Genomic DNA, 13,226 nt, shown 5'->3' with positions numbered 1-13,226 from the left:
GTGCAAATCCATTAAATGCGTTTACTTCATATACCAGCAGACTCGGGTATAATAAGTTTGTCATGGCCTTTGCTTTTCTTCCTTTGCTTAGCATATACACAGCTGAGGATAAGTCCCGTCCCAGATTGCCTGGCTTATACGGCTGTGTATCTGAGGTACTTAACCGTTTGATGCTTCTGCTTTTCAGAGGAAACCCACACCATAATCAAAGATAATTTCTCAAATGGGAATAATCGCTACTTTTGACATCAAATGGCCAATTAATGGATTGATCTGGCGATTTATATTCTCATTTTATTTACACAATCAATAACTGAAGCGGACGGAGTGGCCCGCAAAGAGAGAGACACTCCGTTGCAGGACGGAGAAAATGAGTTTTCAAATTTAATTTTGCTGCCGATAGCCGTTGCAATTTTTGAATTTGTTATCGGCTGATGCGCTTTAATACGCATTTAAATTAATTAAAATCACTTGCGACCGGACCGTAGCAACACCAGCAACAACAACTGACTGCTTAACAACGAACAACAGCAACAAGAACGGAAAACCCCAAATTAACTTTGCAACGCTACAGATTCGAAAAAAGCCGCAGATGGGTCTGAATGGGGCGCCCAGCAGGTGGCAATCGACGGATACAAAGGGTGCGACCGCAAAGTGTTGCAGGCAAACAAAAAGGGGCAGGGCTCCGAAGGAGGGTGGACATTGGCATGGGGCAGACGCTGTCGCAGGCCCCGTCGTCCCAGGCCAGGTCCAGCAGCCGGGCCAAGGGCCGTCGCCGTCGCCGTTGCCAGTTCGTGTTGCATTTTATTTTAATAAAGACTTTTAATTGAATTTTCAATTGTTGCGCCTGTGATGGGGCAAGTGGGGCGGAGGCTGTCGTTGTGTTTCGGTGCTGTGTTCGCTGCAGTTGTTGTTTGCTCTTGTAATTGTTGTAATTATTGTTATCATCATTACAATGTTATGTAGTATCGGCCACGGCTGTGCTTGTTGTTCCTGCCATTCCCATTCCCATTCCCTCTCCCTTCCCACCCATAAAGTGTATCGCAAAAAAGCACAAGTGTGTGGTTAAACAATTACAGGAGCTCAATGTGGGGCGGGGCATGTGGAAGTGGAAGCGATAAGGGTTGCCCAGGCTGCACTGATCACCCGGCCCCATCACGAATGGCGTTCGCCACTTCCACTTCCGTTTCCGCTGGCGTTATTGCCATAGTCCCTGCTTAGCATTGCAATGCCATACAAATTAATAAAAGGTATTCTGTGCGCATTTTTCATTTTTCGCACTCGCCATTTTAAATCAATGAACGTGGCAACAATTAAAATATTCTGCCTGTTTCCGTTTAACCAACGAAAAAATTGTTGGGCAACATTTTTGGCATGGAATTACAGGGTATGACTGTTCAGAAGGGAACGGATGACACGTCCATCTAGTTGTAAAAATAATACCTTTTACTTTAATTCCATTATTTATTATTTATTTTTATTATTATTTATTATTATTAATTCAGTTAATTCAAAATCAATTGACAAATTTAAAAACTTCGAATTGGGTGTCATTTGGTACAGCAATGGGTATCACATGTTCGTAACACACACTTGGGCATCCTTTTTGCTTTATCTTGTGTAATTGCGGAATTTCAATAATTTATTTATTATGTGTAAAAAAAGGATGCAGAGGCAAGTTATTAATTTTTAATATTCCCTTCAATGTCGCTTTTGTTACTGGCCATTCATTGTTTGATGTTCTTTTTTGCGGTACATTTCTGTGCGCATTGTGGCTCTTAAAGGCTCTGCCAGCCGCACTCACAGCCTTCAAGCTCACACTCCTGGCAGGAGGCAGGAGGCACCGGGACCTCTCACTCATCGCTCGATCCGGAGTCCGGAGTCCGGACGCGTGGAAAATATTAACTGCATAAAATGCAATTGTGTTGTTGGTAATGCATTTGAACGGTCATTTATTGGTCTGAATTGTGTGGGCAACGAATTTTGTTTTACAGCGTTTTCAATTAGTTTGCAATGCAGTTTATTGGCTATTGTTTCCACGCTAAGTACCTTCATGCCTGCCCACAGCACTCGGCCGGTCAGACCGCATAAATAGTGGATGGGCATGGCCACAGCCTCTAGACGATCTTTTGTTGGAATTCCAATTTGCAATAATAAACAAATAGAATTATTTACACACACACATTCATTGCAGTAAGTGCGCTGCAGCGCGCTGGTAAGTGCCACACATGTACCACACACACACACATATATCTATATGTATATGGCTAATACATATGTTTGAGCATGGGGTATGTCGAGTTTGATGTTCATTTCGATAAGAGTTCTCAACATTTCTCCAAAATTCAAACTTCCCTACTTTCTCCTGCCCGACTTGCCCTGAATAGCTTGCACACTCGAGCCACACAATTGATCTCAATATTTTTCATTTAATGGGAATGCAGAGAGCAGAGCAGCGCTTACCTTTAATGCATTTTGAGGTACGCATTTGATGCGAACGTTTCAAGAAATTTCAAATTTTAAGTACACAAAGCGAATTTTTTGTGTGCCATATAAATGTCTTACTCTGATGTGTTATAACATTTTTAATTGAGTTTCAATGACTGCAAGGGTGGCCTACGGAGGTCAGAACTGGCGCTGGCACTGGCACTCTGGTTGGGGGTGAGGTTGAGGTTCGTAAATTGTTCAAATTAGTGCACCGCAACACACATTTGCATCTGCTGCAAAAATGAGATAAATCAGAAGTTGCTGCCACTGCCACTACCACTGCCAGTGGGTGGATGGGGTGCTGGCCTGGTCTGGTCTGTTAGTGCAAGGGAAACCGTAATTACCTTGCCAAAGTGTACGAGGCAACTTTGCTCATTTCCGCAAGGCTCCCGCCCAGACGTGCACCGGGTGGGGAAGGCGAAAATTAAAAAAGATTATGTGAAAAAAGCTCTGCGTCTACAGAGTGTCCGTTTTTTTCATCTTCCCATTCGCACCATAAACGAAACAAACTCGAAATAAACTCGAAAACCACAAGCCATGAGGGGCTGGGGCTGGGTCTGAGCCAGACCCGACCCAAGGGCGTCGCACTACACCCCACTAGTACAGTCTTAGCCAGAACTGAGAGTAGTATGTACCACAGCCAAATCGAATTCTCGCTCCAGAACCTTCAGCAGTTGCACAGTTGGCCCCAAGCTGAAGCAGCTGCACAGCTGGAGGCTGTGTGGGGGAATGCTGCGGGACTGCATTAATTAAAATTTGAATGCAGCCTCAAAGGAAAAGCGCAAATCTAACAAATTTTTCATAGGCTAATAAACTTGAATGCCATGCCACTCTGAGCTGTGCCAGAAAAGAGCAATCCCGGACTGACACCTGCCACCTGCCACCTGGAAACTGGAAACTGGAAGCTGGAGCCAGACGCACGCAGCAAACGGAGAAGGGTAGGGGGAGGGGGACTAGAAGCGCAGCTCCAAGTACCGGCCAGCAGTGTTTTTCGGATTTCGTTTTTATTTATTTCGTTTTTATTTTGCCGCACTGTCACCCAATTATGTCACACAGCACAGTGTACAGTGTACAACAAATTAATGCCTCGTTGCGTTGATTGCGCCGAGTGCGGCTGCCGTTGACGTCGCTGTCGCTGTCGCAGTCGCCGTCGACGTAGACGTTGAGAGTGCGCGCGAAAGTATGCAACACGAAATGAACGCGAAGTGAAATCACTAAAAACATTTCCAGGCGGAAACTGAATCTGAGGCTCACTCAGGCCGAGACTGTTGCTGCCTGATGCCTACTCTGATGCGATGCCTACCGACTGCCATGCCAGTTGTCTGCCTCTGTCTTTGCCGTGTATCTGTGTTGATGTATGCCTGTCTGGAACTGTATGCGACTGGCAGTGTGTGTGTGTGTGTGTGCGTTGATGTGATTGCGTGACAATTTCAAACCGATTTAACCGCCAATTTAAAATGAAGTCAATACACGAGAGACCAAAAGAAGAGTCCAATGAGTGTACAAGCGAGACTGACAGGGCGTCTATAGACCCGTGCACTACTTAGCACTGCCACTGACATTTTGGGCTACAATTAAACAACTTTCTTTTTTAATAAAAGCTGCAAAATCTGAGTAACATTTAATTTAAACACACTCAAATCTTTTAAATATTTTTAGTTTTAACTAATGTTAAGCTGCAGCATTCTCTCTGCCGGACAGAATATACTCTCCGTGACTTACAAAGTGTAAAACGGATCAACGGGCCGTCAGCGGCGACGTTGACGTCGCATGCAACTTCGTTGTTTTTCGATTTCCAGCTTTTAAGCGTATTCGAGAGGCAACTGTCTACTCCGGTCTGTTCTGGTTTGGTCAGGACTAGCTCCTGCCCACGGGCAACAGTGCGTATGTGTGTGCTATTGGCAACTGAAAAATGCATTGTAAAATGCCCGATTTTTTGTTTTTTTTGGGCCTTGCCCCGTTGGCTTGCTAGGTTGACTGAATATGTGGGTTTTCCATTATTCTTTTTGGCCGATTTTTTCATTCGTTTTTATGCTCTTTGCTTTAACGCACTGAGCCTGTGTCAGACAAACGATTTAAATGAAATAAATTGCAATGAATCACTCAATCGGTTTAAATAAAAATGTTGCGCTTGTAATGAGATATGAGGCAGAGACAGGGCGGCATCAACAGAGTTAAGTGACTGCTGAACAAGTGTAATTCGATGGGGCCAAGTGGGGATTCATCTCGTTGGGTCAACCTTTGCAAAAGAGTTTGCCCCAAAATGCAAAGTGCTTGCTATCCCCACAAAATCACACTCTATAAATGTTGCTAATTGATGTTCTATGCTTTCATTCCTCTCCATTTCTACCTGAGCCTACCATGTCCTTGATGTTCGGACATACGTATCCAGTATCCAATCGGAACTCAATATTGCCTGGTAAAAACGGCCTAAATAGATTTGCCAGCACACTCAACCATAAACCAATTGACAAGGCAATCATTTGATACAAAACTCAAATGTTTGAATCAAAGGGAGGTCCATCTCTACCTCCACCTCCACTCTCTCTCCACTCTCTCTCCACTCTGTCTCCCTCTGTCTCTCTTCTGCTCTGTCCCAGTCTTTATGTAGTTTTGGCTTAGTGGCAATCAGTAGTGCATGTAAATTCCATGACAATGCAGTGGCAGTGGCACTGAGTGTGAGGAACAGGGACAAAGCATTCGAGAGCATTACTTCAGCATTACCTCAGAAGATAGTCGGAGGTCAGACAGACCCGTAGCGACGCACACACACACACACACACACACACACACCTGAGTCCCCCTGAGTTGTCAACAAACCGTGAAATTATCAACACAAATTGGACGATGATGTCGAAAACGAGCAGCAGATTCGTTTTACTTGTTCTCTCATCTTCTTCTTTGCTAGCTTTAACGCATATGTAAAGCTCCTTCACCTCCGAAAACCTTTTAATACAAATTGAAAATACTTGAAGCAGTCGGAAAAAGAGGCAACAGGAGTAGGGATAGCGGTAGGGGTATTGGTTGGGGTAGGGGGTGGCTCTAACCGGACGAAGCACAAAAAGGCCAAACATCCAAGATGCCAAGCAGCACTTGTGATAAGTAGATGGCAGGTAGCTCTGCCATGCTAGCCATGCTAGCTGCCATATGAATACACAGATGAGTGGCCAAATGAGTGGGCTACACGATTGTCTGCTTGAATGGAGAAGGAGATTGTACCTAACCAAATACGAGTGTGCTATATGGCGCTGGAGCTGTTGCTGCCTCGTCTTTGATAAGCCAATCACATTGCCAAGGCGACGCAAAGATCTCGCTTAGCATCGGTTTACTGTTTACCCATTCAGCAGCCACCCATGCACCACGGTACCTATTCAGCGGCCATGCTATGCATAAATGTCAGTGGGAACAAATTTGCATGAGATTTACTGCGACTGCAGCTATTTATCTTGCTGGCCGGGCCATTTTCAAGTGCAGCAAAAACTGGAGCAGGAAGATACGGAGACGCAGATAGAGATAGAGATAGAGAGACAGGGCTGGACAGCAAACGGAAATGCGCTTTATGCAGCATTTAAATGCCCTCGATTCCGGATAGGGCTGGGCACTGGCTGGGCTGGCATAGGGCACTGACTCCGATACCGACTCCAGCTTGGGGCTGCTGCCGACCTTCACTTGCCGCCTCAATTAGTTCATTAAGTTAAACGTTTGCATTTCACCTAATTTCGTCTGGTCGAGGCGTTTCTAGGTTGGGTTTGCAGCGGTGGAGGGTGGCTGGCAGCCACATCCGTTGCAGTCGTGTGCCAACACGCAAAGCCAGGGCTCACAGTCGCGCACAGTCATTCAGTGCAACGGATAGTGCAAGTGGGGAGCAGGATTCGGAGCCGGAACAGTAGCCGGAGTCGAATGCAGAGGCGAAACACAACGAAACGGAATTTATTTCTCAATTCCCACTTCAATTTTGTAAATTGAATGAAAAAGCGCTTAAAAATATACAAAAGCAGACCCTGCCCCAGTCCCAGTGCCAGCTCCATTCCCAGCTCCATTCCCAGCTCTAGCCACGACTCAGACGCGACCCCGACTCAGACCAAGCATAACCCAAATAGGGGAACAAAAGCACAAGGTAGCTGGAGCTGTGGGGGGGAGAGGGCAAGGACAGCCGGCAAAAAAGGCAAACGAACGACGAGCAAAGCGAAAGGAAATCTTACAAATAAAACGGAAGTTAATTTACTACGTAAACCGAAAAGCATGGCGCAGCCACATCCGTGAGGAGAGGATGGTGAGGATTGAGAGGGTGCTGGCTTGGGGATGGCTGCGGCATGGCCATACTGAAATGCTACACTGTAACGAATCGCTCCAGCGGCGCAGTTCCAGCTGCGAGGCAGCAGTGGCAGCAGCGGCAGCGTCGCTTGTGGCTGCCCATTTAATTGGCCGACTTTTTGCAGCACTGCACTGCACGGCCACTGAAGCGACAGTGCCGCTTAAGGTGGCCAAATATTTGCTCATGCAACAGACGCGAGGCGAAGATGGTGATAGAGACGGGAAGCAGAAGCAGGAAAAGGAGATGGAGCAGGAGCAGGAGCTTGGAGCAGAAGCCGGCCACCCATGGGCCTGGCTGGACAGGTGCAGCTCGCACTTAAAACCGCTTATTACGTTAACAATTGCAAATATCGGCGCGGATTGCGCTCGGCAACGAATACGGAGTAGGAGAAGCAGCAGCAGCAGCAGCGCCAGAGGCAGACAGGATTACTTTGCATAATTTTAGGGGCATACAAATAACAGCCATGGGATTCACATTCACTCCCACACCCACACCAACACCAACACACAGACAGAGTCTCTGGCATGCCAATGAAAGCATTTCGCTTCCTAGCGAAAACGGAAGGAAATTTCACTAGCTGACTGCAGCAGCCGCAGCCACATCCACATCCACAGCCGCAGCCGCCTACGTATTGCTGGAGTGTATACGGGTGTACGGTGGGTATATGGGTGTACGGATGGGTGTTAGGGTGTGTGGCAGGGGCGTTGCAAAGCCACATTAGAGAGAAATGTAGGTGGGTATGGGGCAACAAAAGTATTTGTTATGCGGTAAAAATGCATAAAAATCCTGAGACCGGCATTTATTTAAATTTATGCCGTTATAACGTAATTTTGCATTACCCCAAAATGATGGCAAACCCCAGACCCCAGACCCCAGGCCCAAGTCAGCGCTTTGCAGGCATTTTATTGTTGCACTTAACGTGGGAAGGGGGGCATGTGGGTGTATGCCACACTTTGTTCTGGCATTTTTATACAAATTTTTACACATTTTGTGGCCGCCGCCGCCACTGCCGCCACTGCCGCCACTGCCGCCACTGCCGCCGTTGCGCCGTGCAGTCGACACAAAGCCGAAAGCCAGAAAGTTTCGCTTCCGCCTTTTATTTTGGATAAATAAGTAAAGTATCTGGCAATTGTTATTTGAATAAACTATACTTTCGAATCTTTTATCCTCTATACATGCACATATTTAAATATTCATTTGCTGTTATTTTTGTATCATTTCAATTGTTTATCTGTTTCAACATTTCGTTTTTTTTTCGGCTTTGCTATTGCAGCTCTGGCTTTCGAATAATACGAAAGTTATTCATTCATTTGTTATGCATATGAAGTAGCCCCAAAAATGTGTTGCGGTTTATTGCTGCAGCTTTTGTGGTTCTTGCCACTGTTGTTGTTATTATTGTTATTGTTATTGTTGTTGCTGTTGTTGTGGTGGGCTGGCGCTGGCGTTGGCGACAACAAAAGAATAGTTTTGATAGTTAGAAATGGCATTGGTGGCGCAGCCAGCAGAATGCTTGGAAAATTAGTGGGGCGCTTGAGTGCGGTTTCCGTTGCGGGAACGGGAACGGGCACCCTCCGAATGCAATTTCAAATTAATAGCGAATGGCAAAGAAAGATTCTTTGAGCTTTAAAATTAGTCCTCGCATACCTCTTTTCAGACTCACTGGGCGATGTCATCGCTTACTCTTACCACTGCAAATATAGAACAGGTAGAGCCACAGGCCAGCAGCATCCATTTGTCACTTCCAATTAGTCCAAGTCAAAGTAAGGTGAGCACTGCGCTGGCTTCTAATCTTTCGACATCTGTGTAGTTCGTGCACCAGATGAGGGGGCAGTGCCCCAGACTCATTCAATCAATTGAAACACTGACACTGCTTTCTGTGTTTTGAATACAAATAAGGCAAAGTGATGGCTACCCCGCAACATGCAGCTGCCACGCCTCCAATCAAGCAGTGCCAGCTATTTCCACATTCACTGCTACTGCTACTGCTTCTGATTCTGCTTTTGATTCTGCTTCTGCCATTGACTTCGGAGCTTCGATGTTTGTAGCCGATGAAAATGGGAGTTAATTTAAATCCAAAGTAATTAATTAGACACTTGGTTGGCAAATCAAGTAATCCAATCTATACGCCAGACAGTTGTCGCAGTCGGAATAGCTGTCTCCGTTTGTGTTTCTCTTTCTGTTCCCAGTCGGATCGGGCAGTAGGGGGTGCCAACCCCCTGCAAACCCTCGGAGGCAGAGCAGACCAGCAAAGTGACCAATATCCATATATCAATGGCATCGCTCATACTGCCGTGTGTGTGTGTGTGTGTGTGCTTATCCACTCAATGTCCAGACAATGGCAATTTCAATGATTTTGTTTAGCCCAGTGATTCGGAGAATTGAGTTCGACTGCTGCCATATGTACATATATGTATGTATGTGTACATACACATATTATCCATATGCTACGTGCCACAAGCAAATTAAGGATACACACTCGCACACGGTTCGAATGCTTTTCAATGAATTGATGCCAATTTGCCAATGGTTAATGAAACGCTTTGTGCCGTTTCGATTGCATTGCATATCGGTCCTCACCTTTCCGTGAGCTAACCAACTAATCCCGCAACAATAGTGACCGATTCCCTCCAGCTATTCTCTGTCCCGAGCTGCTGCTGCATTTTCAGCTTCCCCGTTCGTTTGTCAATTTCACTTTTCCCGTTTTCTTTGACATTCGAGTTACATTTTAGTCAAGTTTCATCAATTCGTGTGCACAGCAGGCCGAGGTCCCTAAGGGCTGACACCGACGCTGATTCTGGCTCTGGATCTATCTCTGTCCCAGCACTCGTCCAGCTCTGGGTTCTGCTCATTTCAATTTTGTTATTGAGATTAGCTCTTTGGGAATAATGGAGATCAGATCATTTAATTAACTTTGTTTTCGAGCACGTCGAGTCCTCCTCGCTGCCACAGTTGCCGCTTCCGATGTCAAGTGCCTGCTGTCTGCCCCGCCTGCCTGCCCCCCTGTGCGCCCTGTGTGGGCGTTTTATGTATCCTGTGTGTGGCTCCTGCCCTGGTATGCGTCTATGATACTTACTGATTGAACTAACCAGTTTTCGTACGCAATAATTGTACGATTGCCAGCTTATGCTAGTTGGTTTGCCGACGGCCGAGGGCCATCAGTTGTCTGTTAATTTGCTGAGCAACAATGCCATTTGTTAATTTCGGCTTCGAAATCTTTTGCTCAATTTGGCAAACTGAAGGGAGAGCACTGCACATCGGCCACTAGGTGAATGTGTCTCGATTTCATTTCCGAAATTGAATTGCCAAAAGTGTTGCATCCGTACTCAGCTCGGATGACTTCTGTCTACTATCTCTCTGCTTTCAGTTGGCAGTTCTCAGTTCTCCATTCCCTGTTCCCTGTTCCCAGTTCCAATTATAATTATGCCAGTGTCAGTTGGACTGGTTCTCTCGAGTTGCTTTCTGTTTGCTGCTCGATGCGTTTTTGGGTCTATGCATTTCATTTACACTGGCTAGGGAAATGCTCGTTCTCGGCTTTCTTCTGCCTTTTCCTTTGCCATTGCCTTTGCCACTGCCTCTTAGTCTCAGTCTCAGTCTCATTCTGACTCTGACTCTGACTCTGACCCTGGGTCTATCTTCGTCATCGTCTGATGCCTCTGTTGCTGCTTTTATTTTCACTTTTCTTTCTCGCATGGCTTAGAATGAGCCAAATTGCATTCAGCTGTTTGTTTTTATGCGCTGTCACGAGAATTCCAAACTACTTTTGAATAATTTCATTTATTTATGTTCGCCATTGCTTGGCGCTAAAGTTTCGCTGCAGTTGATGCTGTCTGTACTTCGCCCTCTCCCTCTCCCCTGCCTGCTGCCACAGTTAGTCGCTTATTTATTTAGTTTTTCTTTCTTCTCTCTAAACTGCTAAAAAGGCGCAAAAGTTGTCGGCTGTGTGTCAAAAGTTCTGCATTGGACTGCAAAGGTTCTCGTCTCTCGTCTCACTTCTTACTCCTTGCCAATTGATGCCACATTGCGTACTCCAAGCGTAGATAACGCATCTCAACTCTTATTTTAATTAAATTTTAATTAAAGAAGTGCTTAATCAGTCTCACAGAAGAAAGGAATAAAGACACTGTTACCCATATTTTTCCCCCAGCATTTTTCACCCCAGCAAAAAGTTGTCAATTAGAGCCGATCCATTACAATATCTGTGTATATCTGTGAATGCAGTTGGCCTCTTTGGAGCCCATCTGCTGAATGCTCTTGGCAGGTGACACTCGAACAGCACCTAACGTTTCACAGTCAACTGAGTTTGGCAGCTATCCTGTAAAGCAATTAAGCATACGCCGCTTGCACACCCCCGCTTGCCGGGCAGGGCAAGACAGGGGCGTGTTGCCGTAACTGGCATGTGCAGCTAATTAGACCTAAAATGTTCTACGCCATTTTGTTGTCAAAACCTGCCTGGCCTGCCGCATTCTACATCCCTGGCTGTGCCAGATATTTGACAGCCAGCCAATTGGTTGTTCCCAAATGTCATGGCTCATTAAATATCAATGGATTAACAGTAGGAAAATTAATGCTCCTGCTTGTAGTACTATATCAAAAGAATTTAAAAAACACTACTTATAATATATAGAAAAAGAATTTAAATCTCCTTTCTAGTGGCATAAATATACCGGGAATTTCAACCATTTAAACCAGCTGCTCTTGTCAATTTTTGGCTAAGCAGCAAAGATGGTTTGTGTGTGTGTGTGTGTGTGTGCTTGTAACTGTAAATTTCCGTTATTTTGTTGCCAAGTATTGGGCGGTCTTTGAGAGGTGTGACCCCCACAAATGCTGCCTGCTTTTAGGCTGCTCTTTTGTGGAGCTACCAGGGCTGCGATGCGCTGCGAACGAACTTGTCACTGAAAGCTGAACTTTTTGAATGCATTCTTGGCGTTAACTTCTTGGTGCGAAAAGTTGGCGCAAAATACTTGGCTCAAATATTGTTTTCGCACGCTTTTGTTGCGCTAAGCAGGCCATAAGAAGACATAGTACTCGTGTACCCTCCAGCCCGGACCCGGTCCCGCTTCCCACTTCCCACTTCCCGCTTCCTAGCAGGCAACGTAAATTGTATCATTGTGTAGTGTCTTTTTAAGAGTTTTTATTTTGTTATATTTTATTTTTGTTTTGCTCTTTGGATGCGTTCTTTTATTTCGGTTGCTACGCTTTTTGTTTGGTTTGTTTTGGCTGCGCTGCTGGGTTTGTGTTTTATTTGGTTTTCTTTTGCATTTTTGCTATGTATTGGCATTTTTGGCGCTTATTTGTATCGTTTTCGTTCACTTTGTTGTTACTTTTGTTATGGCGCTGCTGCTGCTGCTGCTGATGCTCCTTCTATTGTTGCTCCTGCTGTGCTGATGTTGCTGTTGTTGTTGTTGTTGTTGTTGCGGTTGCTGTTTTCAATTTTGTTGCAAGCGCAACGCATTTTTGTTCCTCTTTTCAGATTGTTGCTGCTGCAGTTTTTTGGCAATTTCCTTAAAACGCAAAAGTTGAAAAGTTGCCTGATGTACGCATAGATAAATACATACCTACATACCTATATATGTATGTACATATATGTATAAGCTTTATTTTCTTATTTCTTCGTGTGCTTGTATTGGTATTTCTGAGCGTGCTTTGTTCGGGACTTCTCTTTGGGCTGACTTTTCACTATTGAAATGGGCTTGGCAATGGCATTTGGTAGATACTTTTGAAAACTATGCAAATCTTTCATTACGCTCTCCTCCAGCCCTAATTGATTGCCTAAGTCGAGCCATCAGCGGCGCCTCTTGGGCGGATTTATAATACCCTAGAGTGTGGTAAGGCACTAAATAGAGAGAGACGAAGCTCCAGGAAGACTCAACTTACATATGCGCGCTTCATAACCGAGTCCTTGGTGGCATCGTACGGATGCTGCTTCGATGGAATCTCCACCACAGTCGGCAACGGCGCCAAATGTGCATCGACTGTGGGGCGTATCATGTCCGCATAGACCTGATTGATCAAAATGATGCCAATGTCGGAGCGCTCTAAATATTTCTTGAAGCAAGCATCGATTTCTGCTGCAGTAGTTTCTGGTTAGGGAAGATTTGCTTAGGGTTGATTGAAAGTCTATCAATTCGTCGACTTTACCCTTTTCCACAACGAAAAAATTGCGTTCACGATCCTCGCCCTCACTGACTTCGCCAATGCCGCCAAGCAGAAAGCCTACACAGGTGTCCTTTGAGAAAATTGATGGATAAATATATATCTTGAATATGGGTATTAATTGTTAATTATTGTTTGCTAACCTCATCACCAATAACGCCAATGAGTTTACCAAATGATTCCGAATTTATCGACATTTTCAGGTTCAATTCCAGGACAGAAATTAAATATTGCAATAAAAGAAACGATGGACTTGGCAACGCCTCCTATG

The 13,226-nt window shown here is 45.2% G+C and overlaps 1 protein-coding gene across 1 annotated transcript; it reads right to left on the bottom strand.

Moving 5' to 3' along the window:
- Positions 1 to 12,026: 12,026 nt before the first annotated feature.
- LOC111076161 (V-type proton ATPase subunit F) lies at positions 12,027 to 13,226 on the bottom strand. The gene is made up of 5 exons (XM_022369834.2): positions 13,099 to 13,226; positions 12,941 to 13,028; positions 12,677 to 12,882; positions 12,358 to 12,617; positions 12,027 to 12,303 (listed from the first exon to the last, which is right to left on the bottom strand). The coding sequence occupies exons 1-4, from the start codon at positions 13,150 to 13,152 to the stop codon at positions 12,585 to 12,587; spliced, it is 381 nt and encodes a 126-aa protein (XP_022225526.2). The 5' UTR covers positions 13,153 to 13,226; the 3' UTR covers positions 12,027 to 12,303; positions 12,358 to 12,584.

This window comes from Drosophila obscura, unplaced genomic scaffold, assembly GCF_018151105.1.
Source record: "Drosophila obscura isolate BZ-5 IFL unplaced genomic scaffold, ASM1815110v1 contig_192, whole genome shotgun sequence".
Taxonomy (NCBI): Eukaryota; Metazoa; Arthropoda; class Insecta; order Diptera; family Drosophilidae; genus Drosophila; species Drosophila obscura.
This window is presented reverse-complemented; position numbering and strand designations above follow the sequence as displayed.

What these genes read in the sequence shown, in the direction of transcription:
- LOC111076161 (XM_022369834.2), bottom strand. Translation starts at nt 13,152, where the DNA reads ATGTCGATAAATTCGGAATCATTTGGTAAACTCATTGGCGTTATTGGT. An exon ending in TTGGCGTTATTGGTGATGAG is followed by an intron (nt 13,029 to 13,098) that starts GTTAGCAAACAA and finishes ATTTTCTCAAAG; the next exon opens with GACACCTGTGTAGGCTTTCT. An exon ending in TTTTTTCGTTGTGGAAAAGG is followed by an intron (nt 12,883 to 12,940) that starts GTAAAGTCGACG and finishes TTCCCTAACCAG; the next exon opens with AAACTACTGCAGCAGAAATC.